Source organism: Carcharodon carcharias, chromosome 18 (assembly GCF_017639515.1).
Source record: "Carcharodon carcharias isolate sCarCar2 chromosome 18, sCarCar2.pri, whole genome shotgun sequence".
In the NCBI taxonomy this organism is placed as follows: domain Eukaryota; kingdom Metazoa; phylum Chordata; class Chondrichthyes; order Lamniformes; family Lamnidae; genus Carcharodon; species Carcharodon carcharias.
The window spans coordinates 77834865-77858729 of NC_054484.1; the positions used below are offsets into that span (position 1 = coordinate 77834865).

Consider the following 23865-nt stretch of genomic DNA (forward strand, 5'->3'; position numbering starts at 1 on the left):
TCCCACCAGACCTGACAACCTCCAACCAGATTGACCACCTCTGACCAGAACTGACTAAACCCCATGACTCAACTACCCCCGACTGAGTCCTTACCACACCCTGACCACCCAACTACCCCGTAGACCATTCGACTACTCCTCTGAACCCAGCCCAACCACCCCATGACCCACCTACTCACTAACCCACCTTCCCACTTACTTATCTCATTCACAAACCCACCCTACTGACCTCACCACCTCACCCACCCACCTCATATACCTATCCATTCTACCAATTTACCTCACCCACTTACCCACACTATGCTCCTCACCCTCCCATTCCCTCATTCACCCACTCACCCATTCACTCATCCACACACTAACATTCAAAAACTACACATTTAAATTTACCATACTGCAGCTAGTGTTGTAAAAAGGGGACATGTCCCATCTGCCCTCACCTCTGCTCTGCTTCGATGGAGTTCCCTGATAGATGCTGCACTTCTGGAGAAGCTGGGCTCAGAAATGCAGAGCAGCGTTGAGTCGGGGGAATTTTTGAATGGAGCAGCAATCCGACAATGATTGCTGCTCCTTGGAAGATCCAGGATCATACTTGTAAATGAAATAACTTTTGACATAAAATATATTTAAAAATATAAAAAGATATGCTAACCCTTTCTACTTACCCCCCCCACTTGCCCTCTCTCTTGCTCGCCAATCCTTCTGCTCCCTGATAATCCTGCTTGCTGTCCCTCCCATTCTCTGACCCACCCAATCGCTGCCCATTTTGCTTGCCAACCTTCCCACTCACTGCCCATCCCACTCCCTGATCCTCCTGCTTATCGAACTTCCCAACTGTTGGAAGTTTAGTTATGAGGACTGGCCATAGTAGATGCTGGTTGAATAGATATGAAGGTGCATGAAGAATATCAGTTGGCATGAGGGTGAGGGCAAGAGGGCCTAACAGCCTTTTGTAAAACTGGGCAAAGTCTCAGAGAACTGAGGTGGCCTTCTAACCAGCTCGCCTCAGCATTCGCCCATTTCTGTGGCTGCCTCCAGAGGCAGCAGGCCCAACATATGACCCACCCCCACCCCCTTCCTCCACCAGACTGAAAATTGCATGTGAGGGGCCGTTCATACCTAAGCAGGTCTGCCAAGTCGGGAAATTTCCAGCCTTGGTAGCAAAAACCCGGCCCTTAATCTCTCTGTGCTGTTAAGAATGATTCCACATCTTCTCCCATTTCAGTTCTCCCAATTCTTTAAGGGTCTTCTCACAAAACAGAGGAAGAATATAACCAACCATTGTTAGAAAAAAATATATTAATATCCTAAGTATTGGTTGAAAACATTTTTTTGAAAACATTCAAATTCTTTCTCTCTTTACATTTAAATTGAGACTTTAACCAGTTTTCCTTTCATGCTTGTTTAATATGGGTGGACCTCTGCCCATACATCAAGTCTTTGTTAGAATGCTGGATCATGTGTACATTCAAGATGGTCAGCATTTCTGCCTGATTCGCACATACAAACCATGAGACACATTTGCAGATGGAACAAATTTGTTAGTGTACTAATTTCACGACCTGCACTCAGACAAATCCTGGTGACATTATCAATGCCACTGGCTTAAAATTATTTCCCTTAAGTTTAAAAAATATATAGGTTACATCTCTGGTAAAGCTGCTTTAGCGCTGAACTCAAAGCTATACAGAAATCATAAAAGACATAATGCTATTCGAAGTTTCTCTTAACACGTTACTGACCCGAGAAGGTTGATTTCAATAATGAGCTATTTTCACTTAAACAGAAATCCAGGTTTGCAGGAGTACACACCTGAACCCAACATTGGAGTGAAGGGCAGTTTCCCAGGATTGATTGCACTGGCGTTGTTTATTCATGGGGTTATGTAAGACTAATAGTATAGAGTTGTCCTGTTTGTAGTAATATGTATCCACACACCTATAAAACTGAACAGCTTCCTGAAGAACCTGCAAATATACATTCTGCATGTTTATATTGATAAAAATGGAAACAATGGCTATAATTTTCTTTACAGATGATCCAGATGAGAACAATTTGCTCTACTTCCGAATACTCTTCATTTGTAGCCAATGCAAAACTTTTACTTCCACATGTAAGCCTGCATTCTTTCTGACTCATAATGTAACCTTATATGGTTTATGGGCTAGCATGTTGCATAGTGAACAATTTGTTCCTGAATTGTTGGGTATTCACTAGAAATAGTAATGATGTCATCATATACTCTTAATGGAAGGAAGACACCACATTGACAGACTGTGTCACTTATGCTAAAACTACTCACTGTAATGTAAACTTTTGTCAAGGGAATGCAGCAAAAGTCAAGTCCGTGGAACCATGAGTGGCTCAGCTGCACGGATGCAGAGTGGGGGAGGAAGGGTGGGATATAATAGTGATAGGGGATTCTATCATAAGGTGAACAGATAGACAGCCACAGGTTGTGGTCCATATTGGTACCAAAGACATAGGTAAAAAGAGGGGCAAGGTCCTGAAAGCAGAATATAGGAAGCTAGGAAATAAGTTAAAAAGCAGGACCTCAAAGGCAGTAATCTCAGGATACTCACAGCATCACATGCTTGCGAGATCAGGAATATGAGAACAGACCATGTGAATGCGTGGCTGGAGAGGTGGTATAGGAGGGAGGGTTTAGATTCCTGAGGCATTGGGGACCAATTCTGGGGAAGGTGGGGCCTGTACAAGCTGAGTGGGTTACACCCCAGCGGGACTGGGAACAATATCCTCGCAGGGGTATTCGCTAGTACTTTGGGAGAGAGTTTAAACTAGAGTGGCAGGGGGAGACACAAAAGAGGGAGACAAAGATAGGAATGAAAGACAGAAAAGTAGAAAGCAAAGGTGGAAGGCAGAGGAAACAAGAGCAAGTAGGGCCATAGTACAAAAAATGTATAAAAATGTTAAGGAAGGACAGGCAAAAAGGAAAAAGGAGGTGGGGTGGCATTGTTAGTTAAGGATGAAAACATGCAATAGTGAAAGGGGATATTAGCTCAGAAAATCAAGAAGTAGAATCAATCTGGGTGGAGCTAAGAAGCAACAAGGGACAGAAAACATTAGTGGGGCTTGTCTATAGGCCTCCAAACAGTAGTGATAAGGTAGCGGATGGCATTAAACAGAAAATTAGAGATGCTTGTCTCTACCACTAATGTAAACTTTTGTCAAGGGAATGCAGCAAAAGTCAAGTCCATGGAACCATGAGTGGCTCAGCTGCACGGATGCAGAGTGGGGGAGGAAGGGTGGGATATAATAGTGATAGGGGATTCTGTCATAAGGTGAACTATCATAAGGGGGCTGTGGAGACCAAGCCACTGAATATATTTAAGGAGGAAATAGATTTCTAGACTCTAAAGGCGTCAAGGGTCATAGGGAGAGCGCGGGAGTATGGTGTTGAGATAGAGGATCAGCCACGATCATGTTGAATGACAGGGCAAACTCAAAGGGATGAATGCTCCTGCTCCTATTTTCTATGTTTATATTTTAATAAATCAATGGATAAAATTAACCATACAGGTCTAAATTCTTATTGGTACTTCAAAATGGTTGGAGATCTTTCATAAGATCCTTTAGATCCTTTCATAATTTTGTGTGGTACTCATTTTGGCCTTTGCAGAGGTACACCTAATCGTAGTGACCTAAATGTGTGCACTAAACATTGAACCAAAACAATGGAAGTATTGGTGCCATATATGACAGATAAGGGCAGTCTAGATCTACTGCCATCTAATTTCTTTTCATATTTACACTGAGCTCCTTAGTAAAATTGCATAAAATCTCATAGTTAGGGTAATTTGAAAGTAATCCTCAGGTTTTGCTTAACAGAGTGACATTTGGGTTACCTGTATCAAAACAAATGGATCGTGCTGCTCGGCAAAACACCATTCCTTCAGTGATCGGAGCTGTAGCTTTTGTATATATTTTATATCAATCTTTAGGTTGTCAGCTTTATCCTAACAGGAAAAACACAATTTTTTTTTGTTCTTCAGGAGTATAAGATCAGAAAATCACTCCTCTTGCATGCAGTTTAAAAATAAAGTGAAATAAATAGCATAGAGCAACAGAAACATATCTGGACTTATTAACAATGGGAACAATTCAGTGATCTGGTTCTCCCCGTGGAGACAGGCAGGGAGCATATCTTGGAAAATAGACTGCATGTCTGTGATTTCCTAAGATGCTCTCCATGTGGATGCTGGTCCAATTCAGCTGCTGATTTGTGGAATCACCCCTATTCTATATAAAGCACGGTACTTTTTACATACTCCTTTCAATTTTTAATTTGCATTATGATTTATAATTGTACCTTTTTATCTTCAGCATCTGTTAAATTCTCTTTTCTGTTTCGCTCATCAACCATTTCAGAAGTATCTTCAAAGTGCACTGAAAATTAATTTAAGATCTTAGCTTGTTGTAACTTTGGACACCATGAAGGGATAATTTTACAAATATGAACCATTAGCATGGGGCTTCACCTTTAGGCAGTGCATGTTGGAAATTCAGTGCACAGTGCTCATTATTTTTCATAATTTCATGGATATTGTATGGTTGAATTTCCAATATGCACTGCTCATAGGTGACAGTTCCCCTGGTAGCATGGACTAGCAATATTACTCTAAGGCCAGAATTTTCCCGTCAGCGTGCAAGGGCGGGCCCTACATGCCGATGTGTAAAATAAAGTGCGGTGATGTCGGGTGAGCGTCCGGACGTCACCGCGCGCCATCATGATATTTCGGTGGGCGGGCACACGATGATCTCTGATGCGCGCCCACCATTAATTAACGGGCCACTTAAGGCCCTTGAGGCAGCAATTTACTCCAATTTTTCGCGGACCATGCGTTCTTCAGGTTGACGCACAGGTGCAACGGGCAGCTGGGTAGGCCACATTTGTATAAACCTCATCCACTGGCAGGATAAGAGGGGTGAGTGGGGTCACGAGTGTTATTTGTCAGAAATTTAATGCTTAAAGTTACTGATACTTGCCTGTGTGAGCAGGAATACATCAAAACTCTTCACAGTTGCTTGGGCAGGCGTAACAGCCTTCAGGTCAGGACTCTGAGTAAATATCATTTCTGGGGCCTCGCTGCTTTCAGGAAGCCTTTCCTTAGCCTGGGAATGGTAGTTGTGCTCTCCACTGGAGGCACCTCCTCTGAGGAGCAAGGGAAGGCCAGAAGGGGGAGGAGGCCAGGAGTCCACATTCAGGCTCCAGAAGAGCCATCTTTGGGAGGAGAGGCGCAGGCACAAGAGGCGCAGGGCCAACAGGAAGTCCAAGGCGGAAGGGGCCACAGAAGACGCCACTACCCTGTTGCCAGGGTATACAGGTGGCGAAGCAGCTACCTCAATATGTCTGAGCTGCAGTGCTGAAGGAGACTCCGTCTCTCAAGGGAGACAGTCACCTCCATCTGTTAGATGATAGGCCCTGAGATCTGCACCAACTGTGTGGGTGGACACCCCATGCCAGTGGCGTTGAAGGTCACGGCTGCCCTCAACTTCTATGCCTTCAGCTCTTTCCAGGGGTCGGTGGGTGATCTTTGCGGAGTTTCCCAATCGGCTGTCCACACTTGTGTTAAACAGGTGACAAATGCTTTGTTCAGGCATGCATTGACTTTCATCCACTACCTCTGGGACAAGGCCAGCCAGACAGAGCGAACCAGAGGCTTTGCAGCAATTGCTGGCTTCCCCCGCGTCCAGAGTGCAATAGACTGCACACATGTGGGCATCAAGGTGCCAGCAGGTGAGCCCAGTGCCTTCGTCAACAGGAAGGGCTTCAACTCCATGAACGTACGGATAGTGTGTGATCACAGGATGCAGATTCTGCAAGTCTGTGCAAGGTACCCAGGCAGCTCCCATAACACTTACATCCTGAGACTATCAGGTGCTGAGGCTCTTCAGTGCTTCAGCCCGGCTGGATGGATGGCTGCTGCGTGACAAGGGCTATCCCCACAAAAGGTGGTTCATGACACTCCTTCGCTATCCAAGAACAGAAGCTGAGCAGCGGTACAATAGGAGCAATGCCTCCAAAAGGGCTGTGGTAGAGAGAACCATCGGTCTTCTCAAGATGCGCTTCCGATGCCTGGAACGTTCAGGGGAAACACTCCAATAACCCCCAGATCATGTGTCGCTGAAAAGGTTGCATGCTGCACTCTCCACAATCTGGCGCTGGAAAGGGGTGACGCAGTGGAGGAAGAAAATGTAGACACAGTTGCTCTGGCTGCATATGATAAGTCCAGTAGTGATTCCGAGGATAGCACTTACAGGAGAACGCTGAGGGGGTAGACGCTGATCCGGGCATCCTCCAGGGAGGCAGGGACACCCGGAAGGCTTTAATCCAATGAACCTTCAGCTAGCCCACCACTGATGGACCTCCAACACAAGCCAGGGTTGCAGATTCCATACTCAAAACCTAGTGCAAAATCTCCCTGGATAGGAACATTAACTAAACACCTTGTCAATAAAGCTCAATGTCAAACATGTCACTCATAACATCATGGGTTCCCATCAACCTGCAGAAGTAAGGAATCACCCTGAGCCATACTCACATATCAAAATTTAATGATTTAACAAAACGAAGCACAAAAAAAAAATTGCAAAGGTGTTACCCATCACACCAAGTGGTCATCAACTAATAGCGGGGCAAAATAAAACCACCAGTGAGAAACCTGTGGTGTGCCTAAGATGCCTCAAGTTTACATTTCCAGGTGCTATGTCTAGGTGCTCCCCCCGCGTGGGAGGGAGTGGCCCATTCCACAGCTGTCATCTCCCCAGTCGCCGCAGTATCATCGGATCCCACAGTCACTGGCAGGAGGAGCTGCTGCCCTCATCTGGAGCGTCCTGAGAGGAACCCACAGAGATGACAGGCAGTTTCTGCGCCGATGTGAGGTCATTTCAGACCTTCCTGCTCACTGCTGATGGATGGGCACCGAGCTGCGGTACTTGGTGCCCAAACCATCTCCCACACTGGCACTGACCAGGTGAGGTCAATGCCGCTGTGAGGGCTTGCAGGTCTGAGTGCAACCCCAGGAAGCAATGATTGTCCTCCTGGAGGAGCCTCTCCATGAGAGTCGCCACTCTCTCCATGGAGGAAGCATGATGCTCGGCCATGAGGCTCATTGCATCGGTGATGCTCCGAGTGAACTCCTCCAGCACGGGCACCATGCTATGCAGTGCCTCATGTATCTCCACCAGATCCTCCCGCATGCCCTGCTGCACTTCCAGCATCTGCTGCCCCATGGAGACTCCAGAGGCACATTATCAGCCACTGGCCGAGCATGTGCCTGGTCCCCACCAGTCCTCCGACTGCCAGCGCCATGGGCACTCTCTGTCTCCGCCTACATCTCAAGTGAGTGTGAAGTGCCCTTACCGCTATGCCCCGGGACACCAGCCGATGATCTAATTCCCATCGAAGTGCTAGTATCTGCACTGGTGCCTGCCTGGCAGAGATGTGACGCTGGTGAGTTCAACTGTTCAGGGCCCTCAGGTGTGAGAGGTGGCCCCTCTGCTTCCTCCTCCCAGCCCTGCTCTGGTGATGCTGAAATGAAGAACAAGGGCATTTGATCAGTTAAAGTGGAGACAATGTCAATGTGCATGCCTGTCCCCAGGATCAATATGTGCTCATCCTTCCATAATCAATGGTCAACCCATGTTGCAAGCTTCAATCACTGAGCATTCAGCAGTGCCATGGCTGCTGGGACACACATGGTGACCTCAGTGCTCGGCAAACATACCTCCCCGTGGCACCCCAGCCTCACTGTCACCAGTGGACCTGGGTGCATGGCGCCTCTCCATCACCTCCTGCTTATATCTGCTGATAATAGCCAACCGGGCTTGGCCTCCGCCAGTCCACATCCACTCACTGTGTGCTGTCTTCTCCTAAAAAGGAGAGAGGAGCATTGATTAGCCCACCCTGTACCTGGATTCCCAGTGCATCCCTGACACTCCAACCAGAGCAGGACATTGCAGGGCTCCACAGGACATTGCAGGGCTCCAGTGATTCGTCACCCCACAGCTGCCGCACACTCACACCAAGAAGCCAGGGCTGACCCCCCCACTTTGTCCACATGCTGCCTCTATCACATTTGGCACCACACGATCTTACCTTGCAAAGCAAGGAGGCAAAAGCACATGGAACGCCAAGGGCAACAGATGGATTGGTGCCCCGCCACCTGCAAAAACCCCTCCCAGCATGTCAGCGCCATGATTTTGACATGTTTCGCAGTTCCAGCACTGTGACTAGGTGCAGGTCCTTGAGGTTGCCCCCAAAACAGTATTCTGGATGTCAGTGTCACACATGCTGCGGGTGCAGAACCCATATCAGCACTACCATGTCAGGGTGAACTAGCATGGGCAATATCTGCTGGCCCTCCCAGCGAGGGAAACATGCCGTGAAGGATTCAATGCTATAACCGCACTCAGAGTTGGTGGGGCGGGGGGCTTGGGGAGAAAACCTACCTGCTGTGTTAAGTGACCTCTACCAACATGGTACTCACCCTTCCCGAGTGCAAGAGGTCATTGAATTGCTTGCGGCACTGGGCCCATGTGCATCACACCACATCATGGGAGCTGACTATGTCTGCCACCTCGTCCAGGCACGTTTGGTCAGGTGGGGGGGGGGGGGTGTGGGGGGTGCCTCTGCCTCCCGTCCCTTGGAACAAGGATCTCATGCCATGCTGCCATCTCCTCCAGAAGGACAGCTTGGCACTCATCAGAAAACCGAGGGGCACACTGCCCCACTGCCCTACTGGCCTGCTCTCAGCGGTCTGAATAGCCTTTGCAAGGCTGCCAGTGCTCTAGTTGAACAGGCCACCGGATAACCATTGGACCCGGCGGTCATTGCACTCCCGCCGCCGCCCGCCCACTCCTGCTATACTCGGGAGTCACGCTTCATGCTGGGTGGACCTAAATTGACCCGCCCATGTGAAATGGCGGCACGGAGCCGATTGTGGGCAGCGATTGGCTCTACACCAACCCGCGCCCACTCCCGAACGGCCCACCCGACGGGAAGAAAATTCGCCCCTAAGTGTACCTTCCTTACACGAATAAAAACTGCTAAGCGGCAAATAGCTTAAACCAAGTTAGAGCAGATGTGAGGGATAATCCCCTTAGAAAACTGTACCTAATTCTACTCAGCATGAAGTCCAGGAACTCAAAATGAAGTCATACCAGGGCTTTACTTAGAGAAGAACATGCCCCTCAACTCTACTGAATTCAGCCAGCCAGTTTACAAAATCTATTACAATTGATTCTCCTAAGTGTCTGACAAACATTGTTTTTTTAAACATAAGGCGGAATCATCCCAGATTTTCACAAAGTATGGTAGCGGGCAGGAAAAAGGACATTTTAACCGCCAGCCACAAGGGCGGGATTTTGCACTGTATCGTCCCAATCCTGGCACAACCCGCCTCATCAATAATGTATTCCTGAAAACAGGCTGGATCGCTTGTGGGACAGCGTCTCATTTGACCACCCTGCTGTCACTTCAGGTCTTCAGTAATCACGGTGCCGTATTTAAATGGTGACCCCGCACAGAGCTAGCTCTCTCTAAGGGATCGGAGGTTGCTGCAAAGTCATGGCTGCCAAAGCGAGGAAACATGCTGCCCCCACATTTCATGACACCTCCCTCAGGAGCCTATTGGATGCACTGGAGGCCCACCGTGAAGTCCTCTACCCCCGAAGACCAGCAAGCAAGGTCACCAATCCAGCGTGGGAGGCAGTGGCAGTGGTGGTCAGTGCCAACGCCCTGCAAAAGAGGACAACCACCCAGTGCTGAAGACAATGAATGATCTCCTCTGTTCTGCCAGGGTAAGTCACTCTTCACATCACTCTCAACCCACATGCTCACAAACACATTACACATCCACAGGGATATCACTCACTACCAGTTCAAGGGACATCAACATTCACTCTCTCACACTTCACCTGTCTTGCAGATAGTGTCATGGCACCACTCATCACCCATACATGCCAAGAATCATTCTCACCTAGCCTGGCAGGTGTACTGCTTACACTCTCTCCATCTGTCTCTCCTGGTAGGAAAAGCTGGCACACAACAAAAGGGAGAGGTCGCAGACTGGTGGAGCAATACTTGGCATCAAGGTCCTCACAGACTTTGAAAATAGAACCTTCCAAGTTGGCTGGCCACAATCGGGACTGTTCCTTTGCTGACGGTGAGGTCAGCGGTGCTCAGCCAAGTGAGGATCCAGCAATGCAATATCCATCAGACAACCATGCTGTGAGTCAATTCCCCTGTTCCACAGTCGCCTGTAAAGCATCAATTATCTCTCCTTGCTTTCGCAGGCACAACTGGGAAGCAGCTGAGGGGGTCCATGAGCCAGGTCCTCGACACAAGCCCCGAAGGCACCTCGAAAGAATAATCTGATGACACCCTAAATGAAGACCCGTTACAGCGTTCACCCAAACCATCCACCAGCTAAGAGACACACGCCTCGATGGGACTTAGTTCTAGGGTAGCCTCAGGGTCACATTCTGGTGAGCACATCACACTGTCAGATCCACAGCAGGTGGAGGCAGGGGCTTCCCAGGTGTCCGGCACACAGAGGACTGCTGGAGGCCAGAAACATGCTAAGTCCGAGTCAGATGAGGAGCCTCTGGACTCAGTCATACCTCAGTTGCTGGAGGGGCAAAGGCAAGCTTGGGAACATAAGGAAGGAATATATGCCGCACTCCTCAGATTGCAAGGCACGATGGAGGAGTCGGTCCACCTTCAGTCTAAGGTGAAAATGCCGGCCAGCCAGCACACCGAGGTCAACACTGGAACGATGGTGGTTGCCACGGAGACCTTGGTCCAGGATGTCGCTCCTGCACTGCTGCACAGGCTGAAATCCATCGCTGATGCCATAGTTGGCCTCAAACAGTGTCAATGTGAGAAGGGTGCGGCGCAGCTCAATCTTGCTCCAGCTTCCTCTCCTCCTCAAGGAGTCAGCCAGGGCCCTCGGGCACCCATAGGGAGGAGGATCAGCAGCTTCATACCCCGGCGCCATACACCCAGATGACTTGGGGAGTCTCTGGCTCATCCAAATTCCCTCTTCCTGTGACCCCAGCAGCTCCAGCTCCACAGGCCAAGAAGGGTGCCACTGCAGGCTGGGCCGTTCTGGTCTCAGCCCTCCAGAAGATGCCCACCAAGGTTATCACAGACAGGGCGTAGCAGTCATCAGGCTGCCTCCACCTCCGCCAGAAGAAATAGGAGAGATACTAAATGAGTACTTCTCATCAATATTCACCAAAGAGAAGGACTTAGTGGTCGATTTGTCTAGGGAAGAGTATGCAGATAGCCTGGATCATGTTGACATCAAAAAAGAGGTGTTAGGCGTCTTGAAGAATATTAAGGTGGATATGTCCCCAGGACCAGATGTGATCTACCCCAGATTACTGAGGGAGGCAAGGGAGGAGATTGCTGGGCCCTTGACAGAAATCTTTGTATCCTCACTGGCTATGGGTGAGGTACCAGAGGACTGCAGAATGGCCAATGTTGTTCCATTGTTTAAGAAGGGTAGCAGGGGTAATCCAGGAAATTACAAACCGGTGAGCCTTACATCAGTGGTAGGGAAATTATTGTAGAAGATTCTTTGTGACAGGATTTACTACCATTTGGAAGCAAATGGGTATATTAGTGAGAGGCAGCATGGTTTTGTGAAGGGAAGGTCGTGTGTCACTAACTTGATTGAGTTTTTCGAGGAAGTGACAAAGGAGATCAACAATGGAAGGGCAGTGGATGTTACCTACATGGATTTCAGTAAGGCCTTTGACAAGGTCCCTCATGGCAGACTGGTACAGAAGGTAAAGTCGCACCAGATTAGAGGTGAGCTGGCAAGATGGATACAGAATTGGCTTGGTCATAGAAGACAGAGGGTAGCAGTGGAGGGTGCTTTTCTGAATGGAGAGCTGTGACTAGTGGAGTTCGCAGGGATCAGTGCTGGGACCTTTGCTGTTGGTAGTATGCGTAAATGATTTGGAGGAAAATGTAACTGGGCTAATTAGTATGTTTGCAGATGACACTAAGGTTGGAGGAGTTGCAGAGAGTGAAGAGGATTGTCAAAGGATACAACGGGATATAGATCGGTTGGAGACTTGGATGGAGAAATGGCAGATGGAGTTTAATCCGGACAAATGTGAGGTAATGCATTTTGGAAGGTCTAATACAGGTAGGAATTATGCAGTAAATGGCAGAACCCTTAAGTGCATCGACGGGCAGAGGGATTTAGGTGTACAGATCCACAAGTCACTGAAAGTTGCAACGCAGGTGGATAAGGTAGTCAGGAAGGCATATGGCATGCTTGCCTTCATTAGCAGGGGTATTGAGCATAAAAGCTGGGAAGTCATGCTGCAGCTGTATAGAACCTTGGTTAGGCTACACTTGGAATATTTTGTGTAATTCTGGTCGCCACATTACCAGGAGGATATGGAGGCGTTGGAGAGTGTACCGAGGAGGTTTACCAGGATGCTGCTTGGTCTGGAGGTTATTAACTATGAGGAGAGGTTGGAGAAACTTGGATTGTTCTCACTAGAGCGACGGAGATTGAGGTTTGAGATTGATAGAAGTTTACAAAATTATGAGTAGCATGGACAGAGTAGATAGTCAGAAGCTTTTTCCCAGGTTGGAAGAGTCAATTACTAGGGGACATAGATTTAAGGTGAGAGGAGAAAACTTTAGAGGAGTTATGCAGGGCAAGTTTGTTATGCAGAGTGTGTCTGGAATTCAGTCAGAGGAGGTGGTGGAAGCAGGTACGATAGTGGTGTTTAAGAGGCAGCTTGACAAATATATGAATAGGATGGGAATAAAAGGATACGGACCCTGGAAGTGCAAAATGTTTTAGTTTGACAGGCAATATGATCGGCGCAGTCTTGGAGAGCCGAAGGGCCTGGTTCTTTGTTCCGCTGTGGGTGTCGGGGGAGCACCAAGACATAACGGCAGGGTTAGAAAGGTTAAGAAGGTGTAACTCTTTCGAGTACAAACCCGTTTCCATCTGTTTCAGATGAAGTTACATCGTTTCATAGTTTGCCATTGTGAGATTTGAACTCTTGATCTTGGGGTTACAAACCCAGTACCATAACCACTTGGCTATTTAGGCCAAGCCAAGACAGTGTAACTCTTTCGAGTACAAACACGTTTCCATCTGTTCCTATTCAGATGAAGTTACATGGTTTCATAGTTTGCCATTGTGAGATTTGAACTCTTGATCTTGGGGTTACAAGCCCAGTACCATAACCACTTGGCTATTTAGGCCAAGTTGCACAGCCTGGGCATGGATGTTAATCACTTGTACATAATGTTCACTATTGTAAATAATCTCCCAAGAATGTCTCCTTGTCTATGGCTCCTTGTCATGATGAGCAGTTTGCGTGTCACTCAAATGTGAAACCTTGGTTCTTGCACAAGATAAAGGCAGGTGTCTCAGTCCAGGGCCTCTTCCCTGTGCAGTCTGTAACCTTCAGACCAAAGTGATGGTCTGGCTTCAAACTCACTGGACACATTAGTGATGGCTGCATCGCGATATTGCTTGTTACTTCTGCCAGAATGTCGTGGGCATGTGTTACAGAGTTCCGCCATTCTCTCTGTGTGAAGTGCTCTCAGCACTTTTTGAGGTTGGGCCGACCTCCCATCTCTTCAGCATCTGTGACTGGTGATGCTCTGCTCCTGAAGGGGTCAGGTGCTGAAGGCTGACAAAGGATCAGGTGCATTTAAAGTTTCATAGCTGCATCTCCATGATATGACTCCGATCGTGGAGCACAAGCGAGCTGCCCTCAGCCAGACATGAGTCAGACATTCACAGAGGCTATGTGAAGATCTAAGGCATGTCCTCACTGCATGTTGTCACATCCTCAAGCGACAATTAGGGCTTCCGCTGCATCTCCATGACATGAGCCTGAGCACTGAGGGTACATGCGCTGCCATCAGTAACACAAGAGTCAAACAGTAACAGATGCAAGATGAGGATGTCAGGACTGTCCTCACTGCATCTCATCAACATCCTCCACGAATCTTGTGGCGATGAGGGCCTCCTGAGTGCGCCTGCCTCATCTGGTCTTTGCGATGGCTTCATCACCAGCATCCTCGCCTTCGAGGATCTCATCATCGCCATCCCCTTCGACGTCCTCCTCATTGGAGAGTATGTGCAGCTCCTCCATCTTCTCCTCAGCCAGGCCCTCCCCATGTTGCAATGCCAGGTTGTGGAGTGCACGGACACCCTCTGGGGACTGTATTGCAGTGCTGCACCAGACCTGTCGAGGTACCAGAACCATATTTTCAAAATGCCTATCGTTTGCTCAACCAAAGTCCGGGTTGCGGCCTGAACCTCGTTACACTGTTGCTCTGCTGCAGTCTGAGGCCACTGCATGGGCATCATCAGCCATGTCCTGTGTGTGTAGCCCTTGTCCCTGAGAAGCCAACCCTGCAGCCTCTCGGGATCTTGGAGAATGTCAGGGATCTGGAACCTACTAAGAAGACAGGAGTCATGGTGCTCCCTGGGAATCATGTGCAGACCTGCAGGACGTGATTGTAATGGTCGCATACCAGCTGAACATTCAACGAGTGGAAGCCCTTATGTAGCCCTTGTCCCCGAGAAGCCAACCTTGCAGCCTCTCTGGATCTTGAAGAATGTCAGAGATCTGGGACATGCTAAGAAGGTAGAAGTCATGGTGCTCCCTGGTGTGCAGACCTGCAGGACGTGTTTGTCGTGGTCGCATATCAGCTGAACATTCAACGAGTGGAAGCCCTTGTGGTTGACTGCTTGTGGCCACGGAGATCTAAGTGCCACGGGAGTGCAGTCAATGGCACCCTGCACCTGAGGAAAACCAGAGATTTGCGCAAATCCCAGCACTCTTACTTTCTAGCTTTCCTGATCCTGGGCGAAATGCACAAAGTTCTGTGCCATCGTGAAGATGGTGTCCGTGAGCTCCTGGATACACTTGTACATGGAGGCTTGCGAGATCCCACACAGATCACCTGTGGTGTCCTGGAAGGAGCCGCTGGTGGAAAAATTGAACACCGCGGTTACTTTCACAGCCACTGCCGACAGATGCCCTTCGCGTCCCCATTGCGCCAAATACTGCAGCAAGTGGCATATGTGACCGACCAGTTCCCTCGACATGTGCAATTGTCGACGACACTGGTTCTCAGTCATCTGCAGGAATGACAGGTGCTGTTGATAGACCCTGGGTGCCATTGATAGGCGCTGTGGATCTTCAGCAGCATGTGCAGCAGTCCCTTCATCTTGAGGGAGGTGTTCCTCCCTTTGCCAAGCCAGGCGACTCCACTATTCTCTACTTCTTCTTCTCTGGCCTTTGTAAGCCATGAAGCATACTGCTAAATCACCAGGCTCCATGATCCTGATGTTCTCCTCCTAAAGGATCAAAGAGAAGCAGAGACATGTGGATTAGCACAGGTTTTCTAAGAACCTCGCTTGGTCAAGTCTGAAGGCCCCTTCACACATGCAGGAGAGTGCTGACCACCACTTGGATGGCCAGTGTGTAATGCGCTTATTGGCTTTCAGAAATCCACCAACTCTGCCTCACTCCACTTGACCGATTGACAGCAACTTCAGCCATTGGACTGCATGCTGTGCTTTCAGCTCAGGTGCAACATTCTCCTAACCCACATTGCAAAGCTGGGCTGTTAGCTTGAACCATAATGGATACGGGGCTGTATGCACCTCTACCAATGACTGCGCCATGGCCACCTTTCGCAAGTGGCTTGTATAACTCGCCCACTTGGCCAATTGCTCTGCTGCCCCCTAAAATGCACATTAATTTGCAATCTGTGCTTGAGGGGTGAGAAGTTCTGGAGCATTTGGTGGCACATTCATGCTTTTCTGTTGCTTGGGTGGGTAGAAAAGCTTCAGAGGCCTGACTCGAAGCATGTTAATGGAGCTACATTTCAACAGTATCAGCTGCTGAAGAACGCTCACTTTTGACGAGCTTTTCCAAGTGCATGGCTGCTTCCCTCACCACCTTCCCTCCACACCCCCCAGCATGTGCTTGAGTATTTCCTTCAGTTTGCTGCCTGGTTCCCTCCTCCCCATCATGTGCTTGAGTATTTCCTTCAGTCTGTGCTGACTTTCCCTCTCATCCTCCGTCATGTGTTTGAGTATTTCCTTCAGTATGTGCTGCCTTGCACCCCCCCACCACCCTCCTCAGCCTGACCCACACCAGAGTCCTTGTCCCGGCACCACACTGAATGTCAGCTGGGAAAAAGTGACTTGCCTGTGCCCCCCACAAATGCGCAGCACCTCATCTTTGATGTCCTAGGGGTGAAACTCATGAGCAAGGTTGTGTGCGCTCACCTCCGAGTTCAGGTTGCCAGGTGCACGCCTTTCAAAGGCAGTCATGAAGCACGCCGTTCTGGAGTCATGCCGATGTGGGCGGTACATTTGACGTGGGGGGATGTTTCTGATGAGCAGGGCTTATAATTAGATGCAAATGTATTAAAATTACATTCCTGACGTGTGGCAGAAAAAAACGAGGCCTGCCATTGACAGGTGGTACAGACGATTGTAAACTGGTTTCACGATGGCGTAAAACCGATTTTTGGCCTTCTCGCCATCTTCTCCCCACCCCTGCCATGATGCCCGATGCCAATGGGGTCAGAAAATTCCAGCTATAGACTTTGAAACAGTACCTTACTCCCTTTCAGTGACCCTCACAAATTTGGCCTACAAAGGTAGTGACTTATACCTGAACAGGGTGGTTCCTTGGAAAACATACTGTTTTCTCTTGACCTGCTGTCATTAAACCTGAAACGGCAAGTTTCTGCCCCCTCTGAAATTTTGATGGATAAATCCTCTGAAAAGAAAAGCAGAATAACTCAGCTATTGAATATAAAACCTCAAATTGTCTTTTTTCAACACTTATGGAAAAAGATGAAAAGCCTTATTTGACTAGTTGTCATGTTTCATCTAAAAAATTTCTGGTCCTAGAAATGTTTTCCCTGAGTGTTTTAATTTCCAGCGTTCAGTAATTTTCCATTGCCACATAGAGGAAGCAGATGCAAATCTTTTAAAAAAATTGAAGAACACTGAAAAATTTACAGGTATTCCCAGATAATATCAGTAATTTATGAATATAAAAAATAGAAGCAGGAGTAGACTATACAGCGCCTTGAGCCTGCTGCACCATTCAATATTATCATGGCTGATCTTTGACTTCAACTCCACTTTCCCGCTAGTTTCCCATATCCCTGTATTTCGTGAGACACCAAAAATCAGTCTAACTCAACCTTAAATATAGCCGACAATGGAGCATCCAAACAATCCGGGGTAGAGAATTCCAAAGATCCACAACCCCTTGAGTGAAGAAATTTCTCCTCATCTCAGTCTTAAATCACCAGCCCCTTATCCTGAGATTGTGCCCGAGTTCTAGAATCCTCAACAAGGGGAACCAAACTCTCAGTGTTTATCCTACCAAGCCCCTTCATAATCTTGAATGTTTCAATGAGATCACCTCTCATTCTTTCAGAGAATTTGGACTCAATTTACTCCGCCTGTCATCATAGCACAACTCTCTCATCCCAGGGACCAACTCCTTCCAATGCAAGTAAATCCTTCCTTAAACATGGAGACCAAAACTGCACACACTACTCCAGATGTGGTCTGATCAAATCCTTAAGCAACTGTAGCAAGACTTCCTTATTCTTGTACTGCAATCCCCTTGCAGTAAAGGCCAACATGCCATTTGCCTTCCTAATTGCTTGATGTAACTGGCATGTAATGGTCCTTGAATAAGTACACCCAAATCCCTCTGAATATCAACATTTACATGTTTTACACTTTTTGACAAAAATATTCTTTTATATTCCGAATACCAAAGTGAATAACCTCACACTTCCCCACATTATACTTCATCTGCCACCTTGTTGCCCACTCACTCCATATCTTGTCACGACAACGGACATGATAACTGAGTGAGATCTACCTATAACTTCACCAGCCAACCAAAGACATATTGAACTGTTTAAAGAGAACTTCTATTTAAATACAAGTAAAGACATTGATCTAAAGTTGGCTGCCATGAGTCACCTGATGGCTGATTCTGTAAAGTTGACCACTTCTCTGGGAAATCTACATGAAATGCATTGCAGATCTGTTACGTGGAATCTTACACTTGAGGGGTGATGTCAAGGCCCACTTTAAACTGGGATTCTTGAAAGGAAGGCATTAAAAATGCAAAGTACTGGACTCTTAGTCCACTGTAATTCTGTGAAGACAATGGGACTTGCTACCTAGCCAGTTACACCCCACCTGACACACAAAATCCCCTGTGGAGGATGAAATAAACCCATCTCCTGTTGATTTATATCTCAAGATGTGCCAAAAGGTTTCTGAGATGAAAGATCAAAATTGGGATTACTACAACAATGGATGCAAGACATACAAATTGGATTCCCTTCTGGGAGTGTACAGAAATTAATTTAAAGACCGGGGCTGACAAACTGAGAAAGAAGGACAAGCAGTAAGAAAGGTGACAGTAATCTAAGAGCTCTGCTGAAAACGAGCAGCAAGGATCTCTCTCTCTGAAAACCAAAAAGGGTGTCTTCAACAAAATGCAGATCAAAATAAAGTCAACTCCAGAATTCTACCGGAAACCACCTAATTTCAATGGCCGCAAAATTCCACAATCTACACCTCATGGACAAACAAAGGACTGACTTCTTATTTCTGAGATTGGCATGTGTCTCTCTCTTATTATTTTTATCAGGTTTTAGTAACTTCTAAATATACTTTTTCTTTGACTCAAGAAACCTGGTTTGACTGACTCCTTGTTAAAAAGTAAATATATTTGGACTGGAAAAGGTATCTATGGGGAAAAGAATTTTTAAAACCTTTGTTGCAACTAACCAAGAGGGCTGAATAAAAGGGGAGCCAGTTCACTCCTCCTCACCCAGTCCTAACAATCTCTTCGCAGCCTCTTTGTGTCCTCCACACAGCTTACATTCCCCCCTGGCTTTGTAGCATCAGCAAATATAGATACATCACACTCTGTCTTTTCATCTAAGTCATGGATGTAGATTGTAAATAGCTGAGGCCCAGCACTATTCTGCGGCACTCCACTAGTTACAGCTTGCCAAATTGAAAAAGCCCCATTTATCCCTACTCTTTGCTTCCTGTCCATTAGCCAATCTCCCATCCATGCTAAGATATTATTCCCAACTCCATGAGCCTTTATCTTGCATATTAGCCTTTTGTATGGCAGCATTTTAAATGTTTTTTGGAAATCCAAATATACAACATCTGAAAAAAAAGACATTTTTTATTCTTCAACATGCTTCGACAAAAAATGTCTCTTTTTCAGCAATATACAACATCTTTTGATTCCCCTTATGAGTTACATCCTCAAAAACTCTATTAAATTTGTCAAATGCAATTTCCCTTTCATAAAACTATTTTGACTTTGTCTAGTCATACTGTGATTTTCTAAGCACATTGTTAAGGTTTCCATTCTTTTAAAGTATTTTCCTGATGAGTGATGTCAAGTTAACTGGCCTGTAGTTTCTTGTTTTCTCTCCCCCTTCTTTCTTGAGTGGCAACATTACACCTGCCAGCTTCTAATCTGCGGGACTATTCTAGAATATAGGGAACTTTGGAAAATAATAACCAGCACATCCACTATCTTTGCAGCTATCTCTTTTAGAACCCTAGGATGTAAGCTGTTAGGTCCTGCAGATTTGACAGATTTAATCCCTTAAATTTCTCTTGCACCTTTTCTCTGCTGATACGAATTATATTAATTTCTTCACTCTTATTTGCCCCTGGAATACCTTCAATTTCTGGTATATAATTTATGTCCTCTACTGTGAAGAGAGGCATAAAATGTTTGTTCAATGTCTCTTCCACTTCTTATTCCCCATGATAATTTCTCCTGTCTCTGCCTCTAAGGGACGAACATTTACTTTAGTTACTTTCCTCCATTCTATATAATTTAAAAAGCTCTTAAAAACAGGTTGTATGTTCCTGACTAGTTTACTCTCATATTCGAGTTCTCCCCTTTTTATCAATTTGTTGGTAGCCCTTTTCTGGTTTCTAAAACATTCCCAATCCTCACACTTACTACTATTCTTTGCAACATTGATTTCAGCTGTTTGCAAGGATGCCTGATGAATTGCAGTGGTGGTGGGATGGATAGGTTGGATATTGTCATAATTGAGAAGAGGGGTGGAGAAAGGTTTTTTGGAGGACAGCTGCAGCAAGGCCACAAAGTCAAGTTGATTATCTGAGTGATAAGGAATCTGTTCACTGAGGAGGGATTGGGCAGTCAAATAGAAGGAAGCAGTTGCAGGGAGGGAGCACAGATCTTGTAGCTCCAAAATGGATTACGCTGACAAAATCTGAAATCACTATGATGACAGAAATGCATGCCTGATAAAGAAAAAAAGTAACAGCAAGTTATTACAGAAAGCATCATTTGATTAGAACAGCATGAGTAAGTTTCTAATGACCCAAATTTTGCAGTTGTATAGTGATGGAGAAACTGTTAGTGTTCACTGTAATTACAACTGTTAAACTGACAGCAACTTGCTGGTGTCCACATATGCACAATTAAATTGCTACCAGTGATTCCTGCTCTTTCAATCCTCGCAGATGGAAATCTTATAATTTACATTGTCTGTCGTGAACTTCCACTATTTACACAACTAATCTTGCTGTAAAAATCCTCGAGAAATTTATGCCTTATTGAATAAGGTGTAACTGAGCTTTTAATGGCATAATAGGTCACAATTACTTCTGTATAACCTCCCTGGCCCTGAAAAACTAATTTTGTATTTGTGGAATGCCAAATTTCTCCCTTGTAGTAAAAATTCTGTAGATATTTAATTTTTTTAAAGCTCTACTTTAATCCTATGTATATGTCCCAATCGTTATTTTCCTCTCTGTAAAACGATGAGAAAAGTGAAGGATAATCAGCACATTTTACTTCTAGTTTACAGTTGGTGAGAATCCTTCAATGTGATTGGTTGCTTATTGTGTTTCATGACATCACTGTTGCTGGATGCCAGAGATCCTTTACAGCTCATGTCAGAATGGAATTAATGTCAGGAAAGGTGAACTCCATGCTACAAAGATTGCTGGATCTTTATGGGCGATTTTACTTCGCTATTGACCGCAAAATCCAGGCCTATGTATTTCCTGTAGATACCCTGTGGTGTCGCTTATGATAAGTCAGAACATGTCGTAAAGCATTGCAGTTAAAGTGTGACAACTAAAGTATGACACAATAATACAATGTTATGCCATCTCAACCTATCACTGTCACTGCATCCCCCACCCTTCAGCTCCATCTCCTCACACAAGACTTCAGTTTGAAACATCACTTCCTCATAAATCCCTTCCATCTAACTAGCACCTCATTATATCATATCACCGTCCTCTCTCCATTTGCAATACCACCTCAAATCCTTTATTGTCCCTAAATCTTGTTGTTGCCTCTTCTGTCATTCTTCCTGTCATGGCCTTTCCCATTAACCCTCTAAGCCTGTCATTGTACGCCGCTGATCTGTTGCAGTCAACACAGTTGTGGTAATGTACTTTTGTCCAACAATGGGATAAAGAAACTTTTTGCTCTAATCAAGAGGGCTTGATTTTGTGTAACTGAGGAGGTGAGCAGCAGGTGTTGTGCCCAGCCTAGGAAGTGGTGAGCACATTTGGCCATTCAACTACAACCTAGCTCTAAAGAAGGGTCGTACAGATTCGAAAAATTAATTCTGCTTCTCTCTCCACAGCTGCTGTCCGACCTGCTGAGTTTTTTCAGCATTTTCTGTTTTTGTTTCAGATTTTCAGCATCCACAGTATGTTGCTTTTACCCATTCTGTAAGCTTCCCCTACCTTACCTTTCACAATGCCTTGCTAAGCAGCCTTCGTCACATCACTCTTCATATCCAGTCAACTTTCAAGAATACACAGTCTTCACTTTTCTACACACTATCACCTCTCCACTTATCCGTCCACCTATGACACTCACCCCATCCTTATGCAATGTGATGCATGTGCCTCATATTCAGTCTCACATCTGCACTTATAGTTCTATTTTCTTTGGCCCCTTGTAGGAAAAAAGAGTGAAAACACAAGTGATAGAGACAGGCTGGACGTGAGCTCATAATACTCCAGCTCACTAATGCATCCTAAAGGTAAGTGGCTCATCTGTATCCCCCCCACCCCCTCATTCAGAGATGGAGAGACACAAAACTAGCAGATAGCTAGATAGCATTTGGACTTGGAAATATATCACCGTTCCTTCACTATTGCCAGGTCAAAATCCTGGAACTCCCTTCCTAACAGCACTGTGGGTGTACTTACACCACATAGGCTACAGCAGTTCAAGAAGGTGGCTCACCACCACCTTCTCAAGGGCAATTAGAGATGGGCAATAAATGCTGGCCCAGCCAGCGATGCCACATCCCATGAATGAATAAAAAAAAGATACTGATGGCATGGACAGCAGTGGAGAGGCTACGTTGGGCAGAGGAGGGGGTGGTGTAATCCTTTACAAAACATTGAATCGTAGGACCATTTTTGAGGAGACCTTCCTTCCATCATAAGGTCAGAAGTGGGGATGTTCACTGATGATTGCACAATGATTAGCACCATTCATGACTCCTCAAACACTGAAGCAGTCCATGTCCAAATGCAGGAAGACCTGGACAATATCCAGGCTTGGACTGACAATTGGCAAGTAACATTCATACCACATAAGTGCCAGGCAATGACCATCTCTAACATGAGAGAATCTAACCGTCGCCCCTTGAGATTCAATGGCATTACAATCACTGAATTCCCCACTATCAACATCCTGGGGTTACCATTGACCAGAAACTGAACTGGAATAGCCAGATAAATATTGTGGCTACAAGAGCAGGTCAAAGGCTCGGAAACATGCGACGAGTAATTCATCTCCTGACTCTCCAAAGCCTGTCCACCATCTACAAGTCAGGAGTTTGAAGGAATACTCCCCATTTGCCTGGATGAATGCAGCTCCAGCAACACTCAAGAAGCTTGGCACCATCCAGGAGCAGCCTCCTTGATTGGCACAAACATTCACTCCCTCTGCCGCTGATGCACAGTGGCAGCATTGTGTACCATCTATATGATGCACTGCAGGAACTCACCAAGCCTCCTTAGATAGCACCTTCCAAACCCACAACCACTACCACCTAGAAGGACCAGGACACCAGATACATAGGAACACCACTACCTGGAAGTTCCCTTCCAAGCCATACACCATTTGGACTTGGAAATATATCGCCGTTCCTTCACTGTTGCCAGGTCAAAATCCTGGAACTCCCTTCCTAACAGCACTGTGGATGTACTTACACCACATAGGCTACAGCAGTTCAAGAAGGTGGCTCACCACCACCTTCTCAAGGGCAATTAGGGATGGGCAATAAATGCTGGCCCAGCCAGCGATGCCACATCCCATGAATGAATAAAAAAAAGATACTGATGGCATGGACAGCAGTGGAGAGGCTACGTTGGGCAGAGGAGGGGGTGGAGTAATCCTTTACAAAACATTGAATCGTAGGACCATTTTTGAGGAGATTATTCAGGTAGATCATGCGCACACTCTGTAGTAGCAGAGAAAATGGAAGAGTCCAACTAGATTGTTAGCAGATTGGAAGCACAGGGAATTGCTAGAACATCTGCCATTATGGCTGCCAACTGTGGTTAAATCTATTCCTGCAGGTTCCATCACTTGAATTGCCCCCATGCTCCAGTCATTAGTCGGCCAATGCATCATCCTGATGATGCACTGCCTTCCTATGCTAATTGGAAAGCAAAAAGACTCATTACTCGATTGGATGATGCTTGATTGTCAGCCAGTTATTTTATCCCCATTTTCAAT

The 23865-nt window shown here is 46.4% G+C and overlaps 1 protein-coding gene across 1 annotated transcript in view; it reads right to left on the reverse strand.

The window, feature by feature from the left end:
* Window positions 1–23865, reverse strand: part of spag17 (sperm associated antigen 17) — a 327444-nt gene that overhangs the window by 201433 nt on the left and 102146 nt on the right. The window contains exons 19-21 of the mRNA XM_041210903.1: window positions 4331–4407; window positions 3867–3977; window positions 1813–1967 (exon numbers count right to left, since the gene is read on the reverse strand). Of these exons, the coding sequence (XP_041066837.1) occupies window positions 1813–1967; window positions 3867–3977; window positions 4331–4407 (343 nt within the window). The remainder of the gene's footprint in view (window positions 1–1812; window positions 1968–3866; window positions 3978–4330; window positions 4408–23865) is intronic.